At 41.6% G+C, this 24,284-nt stretch overlaps 1 protein-coding gene across 1 annotated transcript in view; it reads right to left on the reverse strand.

The window, feature by feature from the left end:
• Positions 1–3,147: 3,147 nt before the first annotated feature.
• Positions 3,148–24,284, reverse strand: part of LOC145800163 (uncharacterized) — a 35,756-nt gene continuing 14,619 nt past the window's right edge. Inside the window, exons 8-9 of the mRNA XM_082889805.1 lie at positions 4,444–4,518; positions 3,148–3,198 (exon numbers count right to left, since the gene is read on the reverse strand). Of these exons, the coding sequence (XP_082745931.1) occupies positions 3,148–3,198; positions 4,444–4,518 (126 nt within the window). The remainder of the gene's footprint in view (positions 3,199–4,443; positions 4,519–24,284) is intronic.

The following is a 24,284-nucleotide window of genomic DNA, read 5'->3' on the forward strand; positions in this document are numbered from 1 at the left end:
GTTTGTTGGGCCGACGTGGGTGATGCACCTTTGTTGGGTCCGGAGTTGGTTAGGGAGACGACGGAGAAAGTTGAGCTTATCCGTAGGAGGCTTGTTACAGCCTAGAGTCGACAAAAGAGTTATGCCGACCGTAGGAGGAGGCCTTTGGCGTTTGAGGTAGGTGATCATGTCTTTCTGAAGATATCACCTAGGCGAGGTTTGATGAGATTTGGGAAGAGTGGGAAGTTATCCCCTCGGTTTATTGGTCCTTTTGAGATCCTTGAGAGGATTGGTGAGGTTGCTTATCAGTTAGCCTTACCGCCGCAGTTGTCCGGAGTGCATGACGTGTTTCATGTGAGTATGCTTCGGAAGTATGAGCCAGATCCATCACATGTGTTGGATTGGACCGATCTAGAGGTAGATGAGGATGCCTCATATGAGGAGAGACCGATTCGGGTCTTGGATAGGCGGGATCAGGTTTTGCGTGGCAAGACCATTCCTTTGGTGAAAGTCTTGTGGAAATATCACGGAGTGGAGGAAGCCACTTGGGAACGTGAGTTGGAAGTCCGTGAGAAATATCCGGACTTGTTTATTGCTATGTAACCTTGTGTTTAAATTTTGAGCTATTGTTGAACTTAAGAGCTTTTATATATGTCTTAAGTTGTGAAACATTGAAAATGTTTTGGTTATTGGAAGTATGTTTTGGAACTTGCCTCATATGAAAGTTGAATGTGACATTATATATGTTGAACGTATCGTTGAAATTGGAAAGATAGTGCATAATATTGATGCATGTTGAAAATACATATGTTGTTTACATATTGTGAATGCCTCTTGTTAAAGAGATGGGATGACCGGTAATGGGTCGAATTGTTGAATGTTAAATTGTAACATTGTCTAAAATGAAGGAAAACCTGTTTTTGAAAACTTGTGCTTAATTTCGGGGGCGAAATTCTTTAAGGGGGGGAGGTTATAGCGATCCCAAGATTTTACCCTTGTTGTACAGTGATCCGGACATGTGTCCGTGGATGTTGGTATTTGTTTATTATCTTGTTTGCATCCTCTTTACTTTGTATATTGAGTTATAAGATGTGTTGGGCAGGTTTGTTACAGGTTGGTTGTGTTTGGGTGCCTAGTGTTGTTGCCCAGATTTTTGGACCTTCGCTCGAGCGAGGAGTTGGTCGCTCGAGCGAGAGCGAGGTTCGTGTCTGGTGGGTGGAGCCAGGGTGGCTTCGCTCGAGCGAGTGTTGCGTCTGGTTCTGGACCTGAGAGTTGCCTTTCTTGGCTCGAGCGAGCTTCCTTCGCTCGAGCGGTCTGGGTTTTTCTTCGCTCGATCGAGAACTTCTTGGCTCGAGCGAGAGTTTTCTGTGTCTGGTCGCTCGAGCGACCAAGTCTTCGCTCGAGCGAGCGTGTTTTATATCAGCGGACAGTAGCGATTTTGAACTTCAGTTTTTCATTTCTTTTTTTTGATCAAACCCTAAATCCAAGACTCTCTCTCTCTAAACTTACACCCTTTCTAAGATTTGATCTCCCTAGAGTGTGAATCTAGCCTAGAGCCTTTGTTAAAAAGATAGAGGGCGTTGAGAGCTTTGATTTAATCTGAAAAAGTTTGGATTTGGAGCAAGTTGATCTTCGGGTCTTCATCTCCTTTTTGGCTTAAACTTCGAGGTAGGGATACCCTACTCCTCTCTATGGATTTTGTCTTTAAATTTTGGTATTTTGAGATGTTGGGCTTGGCTTGGTAATTTTGTGAAAGTTTGGGGCTTTTGTGCAATTTTTACAAAAGTTGGGGTTTTATTCATAATAAACCTAGATGCATGTTTGGCATAGAGAAATGGAATTAAATGTTGAATCATTGATGAAAATGGGACCTAAGGGTTGAAATGGTAATTATGGATAACGACCTAATTACATTGTTTAATTAATTGGGATGATTAATTGTGAGAAATGAGGAAATGAAATGTTGATTGAATATCCATTGTGCATTTATTTTCTGTTTAGAAATAACTGCTTTGGGCTATCGGTGGAGGATAGTCGTGATTGTTGTAGACAATGCATGATGATTAGGCAAACTGAAACTAATCAATGAAATGTGTCATGGAACTTGACGGTTGATAGAATACATTAACTGTATGTATTGGGTGATTGTATATAGAACCAATGTGTTTATATACGTTATGTGTAGAGGAGGAGATAGGGGATGTACTCCGCGGTTTAGGGGAAGATAGGGGATGTACCTCTAAACCGGATAGTGTTGGGAGAAGATAGGGGATGAACTCCGTAGATACAGCTCATATGCTTGTCTAGAGAAGTGAAGATAGAGCTTATATGCTTATCTTGGTAAAGTGTGGATACAGCTTATATGCTTATCTGTGAATGTGGGATATAGTTTTTATACATATCTGTGGAAATGATGATAGAGCTAGCATGCTTATCTGTTGAGAAAGGGAAAATGAAAGGTAACTTAGACTCATAAGTTGTATGACATAAATGTGTAATTTATGTGAATGTATCTGTGTTAGCCATCTATCAATTGCTAATCTTTTAGTCATTGTTCATGGTTGGTTTAGTGTATTTCTACTGGGCTGTGGCTCACCCTATATGGGAACATCATTTTCAGGTACAGGAAGCATGCCACCTCCAAGGACATAGCTTGGGAGGCTAGAGGCGGACATAATGTAGTCGTTTTACTTTTTGATGTATTACATGTAAATATAAGCCAAGGGCTTAATGTGTATGAGTTAGTACTCTTTTGTTGTAACCAAGTGTTAACTTGGAAAGCTGTAAGCCCGTAGGGCATTTTGTTTTGATCTTAACATGTAATACTTATGTAATGGAACTCTAATGAATAAAAGTATGTGGTTAGTTTATATGTAAATGCATGTCTTATCTGATGGGTTTAATGTTGTGATTTTGAGGGCGTTACAATTATAAAGCCAACAACACATGAAAGTGAAAATTAACTAGAAGTTAAACCTGAATCTAACATTGACAATGAGGAGCCCAAACAGCAACAACTGAAACAAGCTACAGAGCTCCACAAAGCAAGAGGGAAGAAAAAGATTGATGGAAGAAAAACTAGGATTGAACAGATACATGATAATAAAGCAAAGTATGTCTACCGTTCTAACATTCAATCTCTTATCAAATTTTTCAAGACAACAAAACTCAGAGAGGAGCATTTGACACTATTGAGAAAGACACATTTTTCACTTCTAGCTGATACATTGAGTGAAAACAAGGTTAAAAGAAGAGATTCAATTAAATATGATGATGTGGTTGCAAAATCTTTGCAAACTTACCAAATGGATGGACCGAAATTGGTGGGAAGAAGCTGAAGTTGAAAAGAAATGACTTCAAGTTAATTTTTGGGATTGCATGTGGACAAAAGAAGATGAATCTTGCATACGAAAAAAAAAAAATGAGGTAGCTATGGTGCAAAGAAGGAAAATAATCGAGAGCAGAATGACAAGTGCTTCAATCCAAAAGTTGATAACAAAACTTTTGAGAAGCAACAACAATGAAGATGTAAAAGATGTTGTTAGGCTTGTGTGCCTTCTGGTTTGTTTGCTTTTGTTGTATCTGGGTACTGGGACTACAATTGGTTGAGGGTTCATGAAATACCTCGAGGATATTGACAAAATGAAGTCTTATGATTGGTGTGGCGCAGCAAAACAATATCTTACAAGATCAGTAGCAAGGAACATCAACCAAATTGATAGAGTGTGCGGATGTGTGATCATCTTATTGGTAAGTAAATACCTTACTTACAACTTATAAACTATAATATTTACATTTACTAAATACTAATTTATAACATTTTTTTTGTCCTCAACAGTATTGGATATGTGAGCATACAAAGATCATTAAACCAAATGACAAGAATGCAATCCCAAGATTTGCAAAATGGAACATCATACATTTGGGAGAATAATTGGCAAAGTCATCCTTGCATGATTTGAAACATATTGAGGTATCCATTGATAACCTTTGTTTTGTTTAAACAAATATTAGATTTTGTTATGCAGTGATAAATTTTAGCTCGACTGATAAATTCTTCTTAATCTTCATGGTGTCACATTTCTGGTAGAAAATTATTTAGGCATTTCATCTGTGCTAGGAAATTATTCAAGAAACAAGTTTTATCAGTGTATAACCTTTATTTCTTTAATTGAGTGATGAATTTTGCTATGCAGTGATAAATTTTGATATGGACTAATAACTTTTTGCTCACAGTTATAAATTTGCTTAGTTAGCTTCATTGAGTGATAAATTTTGCTTAATGTTGCTAATTCACTGATAAAACTTGTTATCGTGAACCAAATCACTAGTCTTATAATAAATTTGAATCACCGAATGATAAATTATTACTTAACTTTGTGTCACATCATTCTTTTTAATCATTTTCATTCATGTAGGAGAGCAATTTGAAAGACATAATTGAATAACATAACATATACAAACAATTGCAACCACAAACAGAAAATGAGCATGAAGATGAAGAATGTAACTTTGAGGAACAAAAGCAGACTGAATTATCTGAAAAGGAAGAAGAACCAATTATCAAAAAGATATTCAGTCTCAGTCCATAAAGAAATTCACCGAATCCCAAGCATAAAATAGGTGCTCGAAAAAAGAGGAAATCAACAACATTGCAATCAAAAAAGAATGCAAGAAGGAAAGCCAACTTTCAGCATGAAACTGAAGAAGGTCCGGTTCATGTGCAAAGAAATGAGCTTTCTTTTAAGAAGCTAGAAAATGATGAAGAAGAAACAATGATCAAACAGAAAGTTGGTCCAACAACTTCACCGAGATTCAAGCATCAAACACCGGCTGAAAAGAGGAAAGCAAAAAGGAAACTTGCCTATGAAACAAATCTCTACTATGTCAAAATTAATGAACATACCTTTCAGAAACTAGAAAAGAATGTGTTGATAATCCAAAGGCTAGAAATGGAGAAGGCAAGAATCCAAACAGAAAATAATAAGCTTAAGGACCAACTCATGAAGCTCAATAAACAAATGGAAGAACAGAGCAAGAAAGCAAAGACACAAATGGAAGTGAAAGATGTGGAAATAGTTCTACTTAATAAGAGAATTGCAATGTTGGTTGAATCAAATGTCTACCTGGACAGTCAAGAAGAACAAATCGCAGTTGAAGCTTAAGCCACCACACCCAAAAAATGGCCTCCTGTGAGCTCAATGATAAAAAGGGTGAAAAATAGAGAAACAAGAAAAGAGCACAAAGATCCAGATTTTTGGTACATAACGAAAAGATAGCCAAAGCAGAACAAGACAGTTGATGAAGTAGAACCAATGTTTGAAAAGAGTGCAAAGACCAGAAAAGAAGAGCAGACACAACATCAACATCCAACAAAAGAAATTGACACTTCCTATCCAATGTTTCACAAATTGCCAAAGAAATCAAAGATGAAACTCACTAGTCTTTGGGCAACAAAAACCAGCAGCTAAGAACATGATTTGGTCCTAAAATTTCCAAATTTGGAATCTAAATTTTAATATATAGTCATGCATTTATCAATGTATAACCTTTGTTTACTTCATTCATTGATAAATTTTGATATACAGTGATAAAATTTGCTACATAGCGATAAATTTTACTTAATTTGTTTGGTGGAGTGATATATTTTGCTAATCTTCATGGTGTCTCATCTATAGTATCAAATTATTTAGGCATTTGTGTTTATGTTCTGTACTTCAGTTCATCGTTGGGATTTAATACATCAAGTAAAATTTGATGCTCAATTTGTTCCCCAATCTTTCTTTCATTAATTAAGCAATAAATTTTGGTATACAGTGATAAATTTTGTTTTCACATTTGCAGTTATCCAATCTTACAAGGAAAGGAAGTAGACAGCTATTTGTACTTGGATGATATTGACAAAATAGTCAAATGCAAAGAACTTTCTGGAAATGTAAAATCAAATCCTTATTTGTGCATATATCAATTGTAATACCAAATAATAATTCTCTCATTAACCTTGTTTGCTTTTGTTTTTAAAATAGGCAATAAATGTCTACAAGGAAATCTTAATAAGAGAAGAGCAACCGAAACCAAAGTTCAGCCTGAGCTCGTAAGCAGGAACAACATATATATTTATTACATCATGCCATGTAAGTAAATTATATAACTATATATATATATATATCATTACGATATCATCCATTCCCCTTGTCTATATCAAGTGCATAAGTTCTCATTCATCCAGTGTTATAGTGATAAAATTACCATTAACGAATTACATTGTAATCAAAACTAATATATTTGCAAAACACGGTATTTGTTCACTACAAAAGATGAGGTAGAAACAAATCAATTGTTGAACAAAATGATGTTAGAAGCTGTCAAGGAAAGATATCTTCTTTTCCCAATTTTCAATGAAAAACATTGGACATTGTTGGTACTCGATACTGAAAATGGATCATGGAAGTTTTACAATTCAATGAGACCAAGCACAGAAACAGATTACCACTTAAATGAGGCAAACAAAGTGATAAAACACCAATTAATTACGATATCATCCATTTCCCTTGTCTATATCAAATTTTATTATGCATTTATTTGTCAAACACCAATTAATTATTAATATATTTTGCAGAGAAAGGTTATTAAAAAATACCTTCAACATCACAATCCCAAACTTATTGAAGGTAACAAGTTTCATGAAGAAACAAAAATTGCAATGAATTGTCCCCAACAAGTTGATCTTTCGTAAGTTTCTGAAAACCAAAACACATTACATTGATAAAATTATCATTGATGACTACTAACTTTGTTTTTCCAATGTCATCGTAGACTTGATTGTGGTGTCATAGTTTGTTGCCTCATGAGAGAATATGTCTGTAACAAAGACATCTTTCCCAATTTAACAAAGGAGCAGTGCTAGCAAATCAGAGCAGATATCATAGATGCTTTGTTGACTAACCAACAGACAGACACCCAGCAAATCATTGATGAGGCAACAGAAGCGGTGCTTGAAAACAAGGAGTTTTGGGATACAATAGACAATGACAACAATGCTTGAATAATTTGGGATAAAGATTATAATCATTTTGGTTCTTATTTTGCTTCAATGAATATTACAATGCTTGATTGTTACAATGTCAAATTTGCTTCAATGAAACATTCAGTCTTTTTTAACCATATTGTTACCAGATCTGGCTTTTGATATAGGTCTTGTTTTATGCAAATTTCATTCAAAAAATTGATTATGATCTGATTATTTGTGTCAAATTTAAAGCTTAATAACAAGTTTTCAGTCACTACACTGATAAATTTATTTTTTATAGTGTTTTGTTTACACTGATAAATTTATCACTGTTTCAACAAATTTATCACTGTGAACACTGATAAATTTACCACTGTTCAAACAAAAAAACCAGCACCTCTCTCTGTCATTCTTTTGTCCTAACTCAATTAAACAATGATGGGTTTGTTATAACAATGATGGATTTGCTTAAACAAAACACTATAAAAAATAATAAAAATTTTACCTAAATTAAAAATTAAAACACAAATACTATTACATTGTTTTGATCATTTTGGTTCTTAATTTGCTTCAATGAAACATTCAGTCTTTTTTATCCATATTGTTACAAGATTTGGCTTTTGATATTAGTCTTGTCACTGTGAACACTGATAAATTTATCACTGTTCAAACAAAAAAACCAGCATCTCTCTCTCTCTCTCTCTCTCTCTCTCTCTCTCTCTCTCACACACACACACACACACACACACATTCTTTTTTCCCAACCCAAGTAAACAAAACACTATAAAAAATGATAAAAAATTTACATAAATTGAAAATTAAAACACAAACACTATTAGGTCTTGTTTTATGCAAGTTTTATTCAAAAAATTGATTATAATCTGATTATTTGTGTCAAATTTAAAGGTTAATAACAGGTTTGGAATCACTATACTGATAAATTTATTTTTTATAGTGTTTTGTTTACACTGATAAATTTATCACCGTTTTAACAAATTTATCACTGTGAACACTGATAATTATATCACTGTTTCAACAAATTTATCACTGTAAACACTGATAAATTTATCACTGTTCAAACAAAAAAACCAGCATCTCTCTCTCTCTCTCTCTCACACACATTCTTTTTTCCCAACTCAATTAAACAAATCACTATAAAAAATAATAAAAAATTTACCTAAATTGAAAATTAAAACACAAATACTATTATATTGTTTTGATCATTTTGGTTCTTAGTTTACTTCAATGAAACATTCAGTCTTTTTTATCCATATTGTTACCAGATCTGGTTTTTTATATCAGTCTTGTTTTATGCAAATTTCATTCAAAAAATTGATTATAATCTGATTATTTGTGTCAAATTTAAAGGTTAATAACAGGTTTGGAATCGCTATACTAATAAATTTATTTTTTTATAGTGTTTTGTTTACACTGATAAATTTATCACTGTTTCAACAAATTTATATCACTGTGAACACTAATAAATTTATTACTATTCAAACAAAAAAACCAGCACCTCTCTCTCTCTCTCTCTCTTTTTTCCTAACTCAATTAAACAAAGCACTATAAAAAATAATGAAAAATTTACCTAAATTGAAAATTAAAATATAAACACTATTACATTGTTTTGATCATTGTAAAATTTTAAAAAATAAGATATAAGTACAGTTAGAATAAATTTGTAAAAAAAAAATTATCTGTAGTTAGTTACAAATGAGCTCAAGAATGTTGAAAAATCATATTATAATTTTACAATGCAAAATACTAATATTTAAGAATTAGGTATTATTAAAATGCTCAAGAATGCTCAAGAGTTTTCTCATGTTTATAAAATGCTCAAGAATGTTCAAAAATGTTCTCATGTATTATATTTCATCTGAACATGAGAACACTGAAGCATTTCATAGACTGAAATTTTGAACAATTTAAACTGAAATGAATTGCAAAACTCAAAATATCTTGCTATTGTAGCAAGATTATATTTGTCACTGATAAAAAGGAAAAAGTACTATTGTAGCATCTCTCTTTCTCTCTCTCTCATTCTCTTTTCCCAATTCAAGTAAACAAAGCACTATAAAAAATAATAAAAAATTTACCTAAATTGAAAATTAAAACACAAATAGTATTACATTGTTTTAATCATTTTGGTTCTTGATTTGCTTCAATGAAACATTCAGTCTTTTTTAGTCATATTGTTACCAGATCTGTCTTTTGATATCAGTCTTGTTTTATACAAATTTCATTCAAAAAATTGATTATAATCTGATTATTTGTGTCAAATTTAAAGGTTAATAAAAGGTTTAGAATACATTCGTAAAAAAAAAAAAAATTAAAAAAAATTATTTTTAGTTAGTTACTGTAGACACCCCATTTTTGACCGACCTTAAGACTCAGACGTCACTGATTGAGCGCTTGGTGATGTTGCATAATGTGCTTGTTCAGAAGTTTCAGAGTCACGGCCGTGAGCCCTGCCTCCGGACTTCCGAACCCTCTTCTGTGCCTCGTCTCGGTTTGCGAACCAGACTCAGTTTTCTCTGTTTCTTTTCCTGAGGGGAGGGAGAGGTCCCGTAGACCATCTCTCAGTGGCCGTAGGCTACATTTTGTGGCCGTAGGCCATTTTGCCCATTTCGGAGTCCGGTTCCCGGTTTTCGGGACCGTTGGCCGTATGCCTCTGTTCGGGACCGCCTAACCATCTCCGTTTGCTCTGATTTTTGGCATACATCTTATTTTCTCCCTTTTGAGGGACACTGGGGTCTGAGAAACCCACTTCGTGGCCGAACGCCACTTTCGGTGCTTGGCAGCCCATTTTTGGGACCCCGAACTGCGCGTTTTGGTCCCCGAGCATTCGTTTTGCAACGGTTTTCGTTCATTTTTGGCAGGTACCTCTGTTTTATCACCGGGGAGGTCACTGAAGGGTGGGAGGCCAGTAATTGTTGCAGCAACCAGTTATACATCCTCCGACGCCCTCCGGCGCCCGTTTTTCGCACTTCCGGGCTAATGTTGAACCCCTTGGACCCTTTTTCTCGAACTTTGAACCACATATTTGTGATGTACACACATGAGAGGACCCTAAAAGTTCATGGCCGGCCATTAATTCAACTTGACCCTTTTGACCCCCTCCTTCCGGGCTAATGTTGAACCCCTTGGACCCTTTTTCTCGAACTTTGAACCACATATTTGTGATGTACACACATGAGAGGGCCCTAAAAGTTCATGACCGGCCATTAATTCAACTTGACCCTTTTGACCCCCTCCTTCTGGGCTAATGTTGAACCCCTTGGACCCACTTTCTTGGACTTTTAACCACAAGGTTGTGTTGTACACAGATAGGAGGACTCCACCAGTTGGTGGTCGGCCAGAAAATCTGATTGACCTTTTTGACCCCTAGCCGGCCGGCTAGGGGGTGTGGCCGGCCGACCACCTGCAACAAAAGTACCAGGCCGGCCGTATTCCTTGCACTGTGCACTTTACAGCTGTTGAGCTTTATCCCCCAGAAAAGATCTTTATCCGGGGGATATTTCTTGGGAGAAAGTTACTCTCCTTTTCCCCCACCTTTACACCCCCTTTTTGACCCTTATAACCAGCTGGTGGTCTCCTTTGTTGGGGTTAGAAAACTTCATCTTCAAGCTTCCATATACAACTCCATTTCTATACCTCTCATTTCCTTGAAAAACCCTAAGTCCCTAACCATCATTTCTTCTACACCACCAAGCTCTACCACCACCACCTCATTTCCAGCAACAAGGAAGGTTTCTCAAAGGCCAAAGAAGCTGCAAATTGATCCAAGAAGCAACAAAAGTCTTAGTCTTCAAGGGTGAGTAGCCTTTCTCTTCTTTGACCCCTTTTTCTTGATCCATTTGTAAGCCTCACTTGCTTTTTGTTTCAAGCTCCGGCCCTAACTGAAAAGGGCCCTCTTTTGAGCTCATTTTCACCTTTCATTAAGGGCTCAACCCTGTTTGAGCCCTCCATGATACACTTGCTTCATTGATCCTCTTATATGTAACAATCTTGCATGCTATTTTTGGCCCATGAGAAATTTGTTTTCGAGCATGTTGTAAACTGATATTAGGCTTATTTTGAGCCCCTCTTCAACATTGAAGAAGGGCTCAATACCATTTGGGACTTCCATGTTATACCTACCTTTATACTCCTCTTTTCTTCCCCTTTCTTGCATGCAATGGCAGCCTACCATGCTTTTTTTCTTGGCCATTTTACAGTTCTGAAAAGGTGCTTATTTTGGTCCATTCTTCATGTTTCATTTAGGTCCTTTCATGGTTTGGGGCCTCCATAGGTCACTTCATGTTATATCCCTCTTTTATTCCCCATTCTTGCATGTTTAGTTAGCCTACCATGCTTTTGTTTTTGGCCATTTTACAGTTCTGGAAAAGTGCTTATTTTGGTCCATTCTACATGTTTTATTAAGGGCCTTTGGCTTTTTGGTGATTATTTTGCATACCTCATGTTATAGCCACTTTTGAGCCTTATTTTGCATCACATTTTTAGCATGTTTGTATACTGATTTTGAGGCTGCCATAAACTGTAAATATTCATATTTTTGGTCCCTATTCAATGTTGTAGAAGGAAATTTTTCAGTTTGGGTTTTGCTTGTATCACTTGCTTCATTACCCCTCTTTTGGCCCCAATTCTTGCATGCCATTTTTACCATACCTATGCTTGCTGTTTGGCCATGTTTATAACTGTGAAAGTGCATTTTTTGGGACTTTATAGCTTCTGTCTTTGCATTACATGTCCATATTGTGCATGTATGGCATAGCTATAAGTCTTTTCGGATGCCTAAATTCACATTTCGGGACAATTCCATGCATTTCACATCATTTCGCCTCAATTCGGGACTGTTTTCCCCCATATTTTAGTGCTGAAATTCCATTAGCATGCTTGCATATCATTTTTACCATATTTCATAGCATTCTGTCATTGCCTCGGTTTGCATGCCCGTGTGCACGCATTTCGAGGCACCTCGTTTTTATCCGCCGGCATCCTATGTGAGTGTGGCTGAGGCTCACTCATGTTGGTATAAGCCCATATCATGTTTTCATGACATTACATCGCATTTTGTCATTGCCTCAGTTTGCGTGCCCGTGTGCACGCATTTCGAGGCACCCTTTTTTATCCGCCGGCATCCTATGTGAGTGTGGCTGAGGCTCACTCATGTTGGTATAAGCCCATATCACGTTTTCATGTCATTTCATCACATTTTGCCACCGCCTCGGTTTGTGTGCCCGTGTGCACGCATTTCGAGGCACCTCATTTTTATCCGCCGGTATCCTATGTGAGTGTGGCTGAGGCTCACTCATGTTAGTATAAGCCCATATCATGTTTCCATATCATTGCATCACATTTTATCATCGCCTCGATTTGCATGCCCGTGTGCACGCATTTCGAGGCACCTCATTTTCATAGCATTTTAGCATTGCCTCGGTTTGCGTGCCAGTGTGCACGCATTTCGAGGCGCCTCATTTTCATAGCATTTTACCATTACCTCGGTTTGCGTGCCCGTGTGCACGCATTTCGAGGTGCCTCATTTTCATAGCATTTTATCATCGCCTCAGTTTGCGTGCCCGTGTGCACGCATTTCGAGGCATCTCATTGTCATTGCATTGCGTATGCCATCGCCTCGGTTTGCGTGCCCATGTGCACGTATTTCAAGGCATCTCATCTTCATTACATTCTTGCATTTTCTCAGTTTGCGTGCCTGTGCATACGCATTTCGAGGCATCTTATTTTCAGAGTATTGTGCATACTAGGTTGTATCTTAGATTGCATTCTGTCATTTTCTCGGTTTGCGTGCTCGTATGCACGCATTTCGAGGCATTTCATTTCCATAGCATTGTATATGTTAGAATTGTATCTTAGTTGCATTTCATGCATATCATGCATATTGCGTCATGTCCGGAATAAGAGTTAGCCCGGGCACGGGAAACGAGGTACATTTCGTACTCCGAGTGACGGAATGTGTCTCAATTCCCCAGTCACCGACACTCCGGATTATCCATGATGGAGTTAGGTTTTAGCTGTAGTTTCATGTGCATTCATCCTATATTGAATTGTGCATTTCGACTCCTCGGCCATCATGCCTCGGTATGCGTGATTGGTGGCACGAGGATCGTGATATGCATATATCTGTGCAAATACATTGCTATGCCCCTTTCCTGCTCTCTGTTGCAGCAAAACAAAGAATCAGCAACTTTTCGGGGCTTGGCACGCATTTCAAGAACAGGTGTAAACAGAGGCTAATTGGGGCATTCCGGTGGATTTCCGCGCAAGACAATCCGGACATGCATCATCCATCAGAAGCGAGGCAGTCCCTGGCTTGCACGCCAGTTTTACTTGTTTTCTTAGTTAATTTGTAAATTAATTAGGAATTTGTACATTATTTGGACTGTAATATTTGGACTGTACTATTCTTTTATTCGGGACTGTATTATTTATTCAGATCCTCTGCGCGAGGGCACAACTGTAATAAGTGTGCGTGTGTGTGATGTATGTCTTCCAACCCCACGTCTTTCTCCCTTTTATTTATTCGCTTATGATGGTTAGATTAGGGCATATTTAAATTAGCATACAGTATGACAGCATGTTTGCATTCATTCATCTGTATTGCATGCACCGGGCTCGGCGCATCATACTAACTGCATTGTACTTTCAATTTCAAAGTTGAATACATGATAGTTGTAACATTTCATATGCCATCTTAGAATAGCCGAGCCTGCTATAATTGCATTTTGCATGTGTTGCATTAGGCATTTCTGTATAGTTAGGATCATGCATGATTTCTAATGAATTCTTATTTTAGCTTGGAGTACTCGGTAAGCTTTATGCTTTAGCATCCTTGCATGCGTGTGAGTGACTGCCATGAATAGCATGCTTACCATGAGGCTATATGCTTATCTGATATAACTGCCTAAATGCCTGTGGGTGAAGGTTGGGTTACTTAAATTGGAATAAATCATCAAATGTTTTAAAGCCTACCTGCGGGTAGCAAACCACTTTAAAAAAAAAAACAAGCATGAAATGTTTCATTCCAATTCAGGCGACTCGGTCTATATTTGTATGCTGTGTGCATCACATAGTAACCTAGGCTAATAAACCGGAATAAGAACTCACAATGTTTTCAAAACCAGATATCATGGTTAGTAGAGGCCGATCTTTGATCGGGCGAGCGGGGGTGCTCACGAAGTGACCTTCCCCAATTGTACCCAAGTTCCCGAGCCGAGGCAACTTTGGTGATGACGGACACGTGGCCTCTTGGCACCGAGTCAGGGTTTCCTAAATTTCCCAAAATAAAATATTTAGGTGGCGACTCTGTATCTGGCAAAGTAGTCCATATTTGGCACTACTTTTTCAAAAAATCAGTTTCTCAAAACGATTTGCCGGATTTGGACTCTTTGGTTCAGATTAGGAACCGTGACATTTAAGAGTCCGAGCTGTAGTGACCCCAAATGAACAGAACGGGACTTAACCCTCCCGGGGCGTTCGGGGACGTCTACAGTTTCTGGCGACTCTGCTGGGGATTTAGAGAGCTTGACTCGAACTCATGATATCTGTTTTTGACTACACTTGTGTGTTTCTTTGCATTGCATTTGCATTGGTGCGCCTAGGACACCGTGTTTGCCATCTGCTATTCCTGAACGGTTTGCCGGAGGCTTGTCTTGTCAAGGCATGACCATAAGGCTGACCGGTTATGGGCTCTGCCAGTATGGGAACACAAACCCCGGTTTTACCGGGGCACCCTCTTTGACCATTCGACCTAGTACATATTCGGATCCATAGTGACCATTCCAAATTAGGACAGGTTGCTTACCCGTTTATAGGTTGTTTGAAACCGCTGCGTGCGTAATGAAACCCTAGCTCCTGACACAAGAGGACAGGGAAACCCTACCCCAACATAGGGGTGTTTTGGCTCTCACTTATCTGTTATGTGCTTTAGAGTGCGTCTCTACAGGAATGCATGTATCAGTATATGAGTTTGGGCATCAAGCCTGCGGGCATCAGTTCAGTATTGTCAGTATCAGGCCTGCGGGCATCAGATCAGTATATGAGTTTGAATATCAAGCCTGCGGGCATCAGTTCGGTATTGTCAACATCAGGCCTGCGGGCATCAGTTCAGTATTATGGGTATCAGGCCTGCGGGCATCAACCAGTATTTGCGAACGAGTTATCTGCGGATATCAGATTCTGTTTTAGGGAACAGTGATACAGGGATAATAATCAGTGTTTGAGGACAGTGTGTCATTCAGCTTATTGACTGTGTGTTGAGTATGCCCGACTGTGTGTCTTGCATTTTATTTTAAGCTGTTATGCTGCCCGTTTATCTGTTTATTTATTTCCTTTTCGCTTTATTTATCTTTTGCTAGGTCAGTTTTAGCACGATTGCTTCCAACCCAGCAGGCATTCCCCAAGCACTTTGGACACGAGGTCGTCGACTCCATCGATCTGAGGATCTAATCGACGGACAGCCAATGTTCCCCCTGTTACAAGAAGGAAGCAGAAAAAGCGCAGTGTATCTGAACAAAGAGCACCAGAATAGTGGTATCCCCCATCAGTGGACAGTTGGATTGAGATCCCCATTGAGACAGATCTGCCAGTAGTTCAGACAAATCAAAATAGTATGACGGCACCAACAGGAGTTGAGGAAATGATGCGCCAAATGCAGGAAACCATGCGGGCCATGCAACAGGATGCCGTTCACCGGGATGAACTCGCTAAGCAACAAGCTGAGATTATGACCCAGCAAGCTGAGCTGATTACCAGACTGCAACAACAGAGTACAGCATTTGCTTCATACCAAATTCCTCCTCCGACAGGAGCCCCATTACCTGAGCAGGCACCTGCTGTTCAGAACGCTCCTCCAAACACCCAGAATACTGTGCCGACTATCCAAAATCTGCAAGAAGACACAAATCTTCCAACGGGGCCAGCTCCGCCCCCGCTTCCACCACAACTGTCCAAGGTCCATACATCCAATCACCCGGACTCTCCATTCGAGGTCGAAGTTGATCACACAGCTCTGAAATTGAGCAAACTGGAGAAGCTCTTCAAGAAATCCCAAGGGGTCAAGGCTATGCCGGATATCGAAGATGGATATACCGAGGAGGCCGTAACACTCCCCGATAGGTTCAAAATGCCACAAATCGACCGCTTTGACAGGACCGGCGACCCCATGGTCCATATCCGACTGTTTGCAGATGTCTTGCGGCCAATGGGCCTAACACGACCACAAAAGCTCTCACTATTCGGCCGAACCCTGTCGGGTGTGGCCTCCCATTAGTACGCAAGATTACAAGATGAAGTGAAAAAGAATTGGGACGAAATGGCTGAGGCCTTTGTCGCGCAATATTCGTACAACACTCAGATCGAGATCACAACCCGTGATCTTGAAACGACAAGGCAAGAGCCCAAGGAATCTTTCTCGGACTTTGTGATCCGATGGAGGGCAAAGGCGTCAACAATGACTTTAAGGCCCACTGACAAAGATCAAATCCGGATGATTGTGCGCAATCTCCACCCGAAGTTGATGCAGAGAATGATTGTAGTCCCCTTCCCTACTTTCGCAGATTTACATGATATGGGGGTGCAAATCGAAGACGCAATGAAACAAGGGCTGTTTGACCACGACAGAGAACAACCGAGGAGGACGTTCAACCGTAACAACAATGCGGGCCCGAGTGGCGCTGCAAATACAAGAGCCTCGGAAGTTAGTATGGTCACCACCACTCCCTCTCCCCCTTCAAGGCCCATGACCGCCACACCCTTCTCCGGCACGTCCGGAAGCAACACACAAAACAACAGATTCCAACCGCAAGGCCAAAGAACATTTACCCCACTATATATGCCTCTGACCAAGGTTCTGGGAATATTGATCAGAAAAAATCATTTAAAACCCCTGGAGCCAAAGCCATTACCAAATCCACTCCCCCCCTCTTACGACCCGTCAAAGTATTGCGCATATCACCAACAACACGGTCATGACACCGACCGTTGTTACAGATTGCGTCATGAGATCCAAGATCTTATTGACAAACAAGTGATCGCGCCTCCTGATAAACCCAATGTCACAACCAACCCTCTCCCATCACATAACCAACCTCCCCCTCCCAACAGAATTAATTTTATCCAGACTGGGGTCGCATCTTACGATCCTACCATCTATATTACGCCCACCCACCTACCCAAGCCAGAGGTGCTCCTCCCCGATTGCACTGATTTCTTGTGCATGGTGGACATCTCCAAAACCCAACCAGAACCGATGGTGGTGACCGTCGAAGACGGGGCAGGGCAGATTTTGGGAGAGAATGAGATTGTTGAATCTGAGACTGGACAGAATTTTGCTGGGGGAGCCTACGATCCGAGCGAGTATATCCTATCAACGAGCCGAATTGGGCTAAGTGTAGAATTGCCAGAGACAGGAGAGCTATGCATGATCCGGGGGGATGGATCTGGGCTATGGGCAGATGATTTGACAACCGCAGGGGAGGACTTTGCCAACCTGCAATTTCTCGACGACCAGGAACTGGGGGATGCGTCGATTAACTGGTACGATTATGAGGGATTAGAGGAGGCCACTGGATGGCTCGAAGATCAACCGGATGCAGTGGGGGAAGCCCAACCAGAACAGAGCCCGGCAGGGGCAGAAGTATCAGTTGTGGCCGGAATGGCCGAAAGTCAAGTTGTATCGCCGGAGAGCGCCGGTGCTAAGAATTCCGCTCGAGACATGGGCATTATGGATATGAGAAATGTTGAACAAACAGCTGTACTGATGCAGCTAGAACAAGAAAAGTTTGAGGAGGCTGAGAGAATTAGAAAAGCTAAAGGCCCTGAGGGGACTGAAAGTGCTGTGTGCACAAAGATAGAGAATGCTGCGAGCATTGGGACAGGGAATACTGCGAGTACAACTAAACCGGAGCCAGACAGGTGTCTGTTGGCTGCCGATGGAATGTGGTGGGAAGACGATGACTTATGTCTTGCCCACACGGATGAAGACTGGGGGAATAACCAACCGAATGATACTTGGTATCTTGATGAAGTGGATCACATGACAAGAAGTGGGCGGTACTTCAAGCCCCCACACCTGGACCAACCCGAGGCATCCGGGAAGGATAGAGAAGCGAAGAAACAGAAGGAGAAGCAGATTGAAGATGAGGCTGTGCTGAAACAGTTAAAGAAAATACAAGCGGACATCTCCATCTGGGGACTGCTAATGGCATCACGAGTACACAGAGAAGCTGTCCTATCTGCTATGGACAAGTCCAAACTCTCCATAGACACCACACCTGAACAGCTGGTTGGGCTGGTTTTTCCGGGAGGAGGTTCCCCGGCATTAACCTTTTCGGACAAGGAGCTACCGCCTGAGGGCACAAGTCATAACAAACCTCTCTATATTTCTGTGGAATGTAGAGATAAGTGGATACCGGTGGTACTTGTTGATACCGGGTCTGCGATTAATGTCTGCCCGACCAGAACGGCATATGCAATCGGGTTGAAACCGTGGACTTCGTCCCAACTACCCAAGTGATCAGAGCATACGACAATACCAGCAGAGAAGTGATGGGGACTGTTAAAATTCAAACTAAGGTTGGTCCAGGGCAACACAGCATCGAATTTCATATCTTGGACGTTCCCGCAACCTTTAACCTACTTTTGGGGCGACCGTGGTTGCACCAGGTCAAAGCAGTCTCTTCCAATCTACATCAGATGCTAAAGTACCCCCACGGGAAAGGGGTAGCGATCGTTTTTGGAAATTCATCAATCCATCCCCCGCCGGAAGTATCCACACCTGTCTTGGAGATCGAGCACGGCACGGAGGATGTGTTTCTATCGGGGTTCACTTTGGCCAAGGCTCAAGTGGTGCAGAATGTCATGGCTGTGAATGAGGGCATGTATGTTAGTGCACAATCTATCTACCTCATGAACAAGCTAAAACATACCCCCGGGATGGGATTAGGGAGAAGCGGCCGGAAGGGCGTCTCAGTGTTGGCCGAAGTGCCACACAACCCTCACGCCTTTGGACTGGGTTATCTGCCCACCAAGGAGGATTGGGTGAGGAAAGGAAAAGAAATGGCCGGAAGGGCCAGAGCAAAGAAGGCCGGGAAACCATTTGAGTTAATGCACAGGCCCATCTGGGGTACCCTAAACGGACGCTTCGTCCGGGAGGGGGAAGATTTTCCGTTCTGCGGCTTCCCGGAGCCATGGCTAAACGCGGAGGGGACGCGCGTGCCTGGTTTTGAAATCTTCTTCGACATACAATTATCTGGGGATGACGTTGCCGAAGCGCAGACAGACCCACCAACTGAGGTTGAGCAATGTGAAGCAGTGGATCTTGAGAGCACAGAGCTTGAAATGGGGGTAGCACTGGCGAGTCTACTATCAGATCCTCCGATCAGCCAAGAGTGCTTGGGGGATAACTCTTCGGTTTCTGTGATTGGAGATGAAATAGCTGCGGGCTTTCCAGCGCCGATCTTGGATGCATCTATCGCACCTTCTCTCATCTGGCAGTATGAAGAAGGCTTTTTATCTAGCAGTTCCGGGTCAGGTAGTGAGCCGGAATCTGATTCTACCGAATCTTGTGCGTCGGAATCAGATTCCAGCTCGACTGAGTCTGAGTCCGGTATTCCTGGGGGTGATAACCCGGATGCCACAGTCCTGTCTAGGTCGTCTTTTTCATTTTCTTTTGAGTCTGTTGTAACAGAGGAATCTGACGGCTTGGAAATATTTAATGAGAATGATGTGGATGTGGTTTCCGAGTATTTTTCTGTGCCTTTGATTTATTGCTTAAATCAGGATTTTCAAAATTTTGATGAAAACAATGAGGGAGAAATTCCCCCAGTTTTGCAACGATTAATTGATCAAGAGCAGGAAAGATTTGTTAAACCTTTAATGGATGAAATCACTACTGTGAATGTTGGTACTGAGAAGGACCCGCGGCTGGTCCAGATCGGGTCCACGTTGTCTTCAGAGGAGCGCGAGCGCTTAGTCGCTTTATTAAAAGATTTCAAAGATGTTTTCGCGTGGTCCTATGAAGACATGCCTGGAATCGATCCTGAGATCGTACAGCACCGAATCCCTCTTGATCCCGAGGCCCGCCCTGTCAAACAGAAACTCAGAAGGATTCGCTCGGACTGGGCCCTCAAAATTAAGGAAGAGGTCACCAAGCAAATTGACGCAGGGTTCCTGCTGGTATCTGAATACCCAACTTGGTTGGCCAACATTGTTCTGGTGCCAAAGAAGGACGGCAGAATTCGGGTCTGTGTAGACTTCAGAGATTTGAACAGAGCCAGTCCGAAAGACGACTTCCCCTTGCCGCACATTGATGAATTGGTGGATTTCACGGCAGGACATGCCTTGCTTTCATTTATGGATGGTTTCTCAGGCTATAATCAGATAGTAATGGCACCCGAAGACCGGGAGAAGACTGCGTTCACTACCCCGTGGGGTACATATTGTTATAGAGTGATGCCATTCGGGTTGAAAAATGCCGGAGCTACGTATCAACGGGCAGCAACTACAATATTACATGATATGATCCATAAAGAGGTCGAGGTGTATGTGGACGACATGATTGTCAAGTCCAAAGATAGAGAGGGCCACTACACCGCCTTACAAAAATTCTTTCAAAGGATCAAAGAGTTTCGGCTGCGACTGAATCCCCAGAAATGCACGTTTGGTGTTACAGCAGGGAAGATGCTAGGGTTTCTGATCACACAAAGGGGCATCGAGGTCGACCCTTCCAAAATCAAGGCCATCTTAGAAATGCCACCACCAAGGACTGAAAAGGAGGTGCGAGGCTTTCTGGGTAAAGTGCAATTCATAAGACGGTTTATTTCTAAATTAACCTTGACTTGTGAACCACTTTTTGGTCTCCTGAAGAAAGGAAAGAAATTCCAATGGGACGGACGATGTCAAGCAGCTTTTGAGCAGATCAAAGAGTATCTACAGAACCCACCCGTGTTGTCACCGCCAGAGCCGGGGAGACCGTTGATACTATACCTTTCAGTAACTGAGACTACCATGGGCTGCATGCTCGCGCAGGAGTCAGAAGACAAAGTGGAAAGAGCCATTTACTATCTGAGCAAAAAGGTGCTGGATTACGAGACCCGCTATACACCGCTGGAGAAGGCTTGTTTGGCCTTGGTATGGGCAACCAGGAAGCTGCGACACTACCTGTTAGCTCACTCAGTAATGTTGGTTTCGCGTTTGGATCCCATCAAATATCTTTTCGAGAAACCAGCACTTACGGGTAGGCTAGCTCGATGGCTGCTGTTGCTCTCCGAATTTGATTTGAAGTATGTAACGCGCAAGTCAGTAAAAGGGAGAGCGGTAGCGGAGTTCCTTGCCGACCACCCGGTTGAGGGGGATGAAGCGTTTGAGTATCTATTCCCAGATGAAGCCATTCTGCACGTCAAAGATGAAACCTGGACGATGTACTTTGACGGAGCGTCAAACCAGTATGGGTATGGGATAGGGGTGTTGCTGATAGCGCCTGACGATTCCCGTATCCCTTTAGCATTCAAGCTCCGATTCAAAGTCTCGAACAATGAGGCAGAGTATGAGGCATGTATTGCTGGCCTGGAAGCAGCCCTAGAACTAGGGGCAAGACGGTTGGACGTCATTGGGGACTCAAACCTAGTTGTATCTCAAGCAAAAGGAGATTGGAAAGTCAAGGAGGAAAGGATGATAATTTACCACCAAACCTTGGATTTGTTAATTCCTCGGTTTGAGAAGCTAAATTTCACCCACCTCGTAAGAGAGAACAACAGGTTTGCAGATTCATTAGCAACTCTATCTTCTATGATAGACATTCCGTCCGGAGTCCGGATGCGTCCAGTCATTATTGATCAGAAGTTCATGCCAGCATACGAGTCGATTTCCGCCATAGATGAGGTTCAAGACGGCAACCCCTGGTATTACGACATCTGGAACTTCTTAGAAAAGGAGACATATCCACTAGGGGCAAATGCCAAGGATAAGAGGGCCATCAGAAGAATGGCTGCTCAGTTTATCATCTGCGGGGGAAAGCTGTACAAAATGGGGCATCTGGGAATGCATAAGCTCTGTATAGAAGCTGAAGAGTCAAGACGCCTGATGGAAGCCATCCATGGGGGGGAGTGCGGTGCACACATGAATGGAGTAATGCTGGCCAGAAAGATCCTCAGACAGGGCTACTACTGGTCGACCATAGAGGAGGATTGTATTAGTTTTGTTCGGCGATGCCACAAGTGTCAAATTCATGCAAATCGCATGAACATCCCGCCGACAAAGCTGTACAACATGACTTCGCCATGACCTTTTTCAGTCTGGGGAATTGATGTAATTGGAGCTGTTACCCCGAAGGGGTCAAACGGGCATGAGTTTATCCTGGTAGCGATAGATTATTTCACAAAGTGGGTCGAGGCCCAATCATACGCGGTGTTGAAGGCGTCGCATGTCGTAAAGTTCATCAGAAATAACATCATCTGTCGCTACGGGGTGCCAAATGAGATAATTTCAGATAATGGTTCCCATTTCAAGAAAGAAGTAATAGACTTGTTGGAAAAATACAATGTGGCTTTCCATAAGTCATCTACATATCGGCCGCAGACCAATGGAGCGGTTGAGGCCGCCAACAAGAATATCAAGCATATACTGCAGAAGATGGTGGGAACCTATCGGGATTGGCCAGACAAGCTGCCATTTGCTCTGTGGGGCTACAGGACTTCAATCAGAACTTCTACTGGAGCAACTCCATATTCATTGGTCTATGGAATGGAGGCTGTTCTACCCATCGAGATTGAGGTTCCGTCGTTACGAGTGTTGGCTGAATGCCAGATAGCCGAAGCAGATTGGCAGCAAAGCAGATTCGAAGAACTCATGCTCTTTGATGAAAGAAGACTGAAAGCACTATACCACATCCAAGGCTATCAACGCAGAATTGCCCGGGCTTTCAACAAGAAGGTTAAGTCCAGGAATCTGAAAGAGGGAGATTTGGTGCTCAAAGACAACCGAGCTCCCATCCACGACCCAAGGGGCAAGTTCAAACCTAATTGGACCGGTCCTTACATCATCAAAGCTATCTGGTCAGGTGGAGCTGTGGTTCTGATGGATCTAGATGGCTTGGAATTCTCACAACCGATCAATATGGACAAGTTGAAGAAATGCTATCCTTGAGAGGCTCGCTAGGCCGAAAACCTGAAAGGGCGACCTAGGCAAAAGTCAGAGCACAAAAAATTAGAAAATATAAAAACTGAGCTCGCAAGGTTGAAAACCCGCAAAGGGCGGCCTTGGCAAAAGTTAGAGCGCAAAAGGAGAGTGAAAATACTCGAGTGAACCTGGGCCTGAACTACGTAAGGCTTGATTCCCATCTTTGGGATACGTAGGCAACTTCACATCGAAGTTCAGCCATAAACTTTTCCCCGATCAACTCTGTCTATTTCGATCATCTCAGTCATCCTTATCCATCAGCATTTATCGCGATCTCCGGTACAGTGCTGTTCAGACTAGGGGCAACTTTCCGTTGCTTTGAAGTGCCGCATTGTTCTTCATACTAGGGGCAACTTTCCAGTTGCAGGGATCTGGGGTTGTGCATCTCAGTGACAGATTTTCGGCGTGTCCAGTTCTGATCCACATCAAAAATAGTTTTGAAAAGTTTTAATAAAAGTTAACTTTGTTCAAATTAATCTTTTTACGACTAAGACCATTTTTGGACCAAAAGCGAAAAATTTTCAGTACCACAACTTTCAATTTCATTGATTTCAAAACTGAGTTTTCCTGCTCTTGCATTACAATCGAGGTTGCTTTTTAGTACATTCATAAAGAAAACTTGAAAATGCTAAATAAGCAATAAATTTGGGGCATAGTTGAATCAAGTATCTCTGCGTCCCCTCCCAGAGCTGGACGGAGCATCTGATGCCAAGCTAGGCCCGACCCGTGCCTCTTCATTGAGCCAATCCAAGCACTTATCGGACAAAGTGCAACTGAAAGTTGAAGCAGGGGCCAGGAGCTCTCTAGTCCTCCATGCCGTGGCATATCGGGCAAGCTGTACACCCCGGACCGGAAAAGCAACTGGGTACTCAATCCCCTCCGGTGGACAGGTCTGATCATGACCAAGCTGACGCAGGAACCGGAACGGAAAATAGAATACGCAGTGGGTTAGACCAATCAATTGGATCCCAATCAGTCGAGACATACTATAGCTCATTGCCGGGAGGTTGAGCCAAGGACAACGCCAAGCAATGCTGTCTGCAGACAAGTTGCACATCCAATCGAACCACCACCTTTCGTCAAGAGCATTGACTAGGCGCTG

The sequence above is a fragment of the Camellia sinensis genome, chromosome 10, assembly GCF_055761805.1.
Source record: "Camellia sinensis isolate YWXY chromosome 10, ASM5576180v1, whole genome shotgun sequence".
Lineage (NCBI taxonomy): Eukaryota > Viridiplantae > Streptophyta > Magnoliopsida > Ericales > Theaceae > Camellia > Camellia sinensis.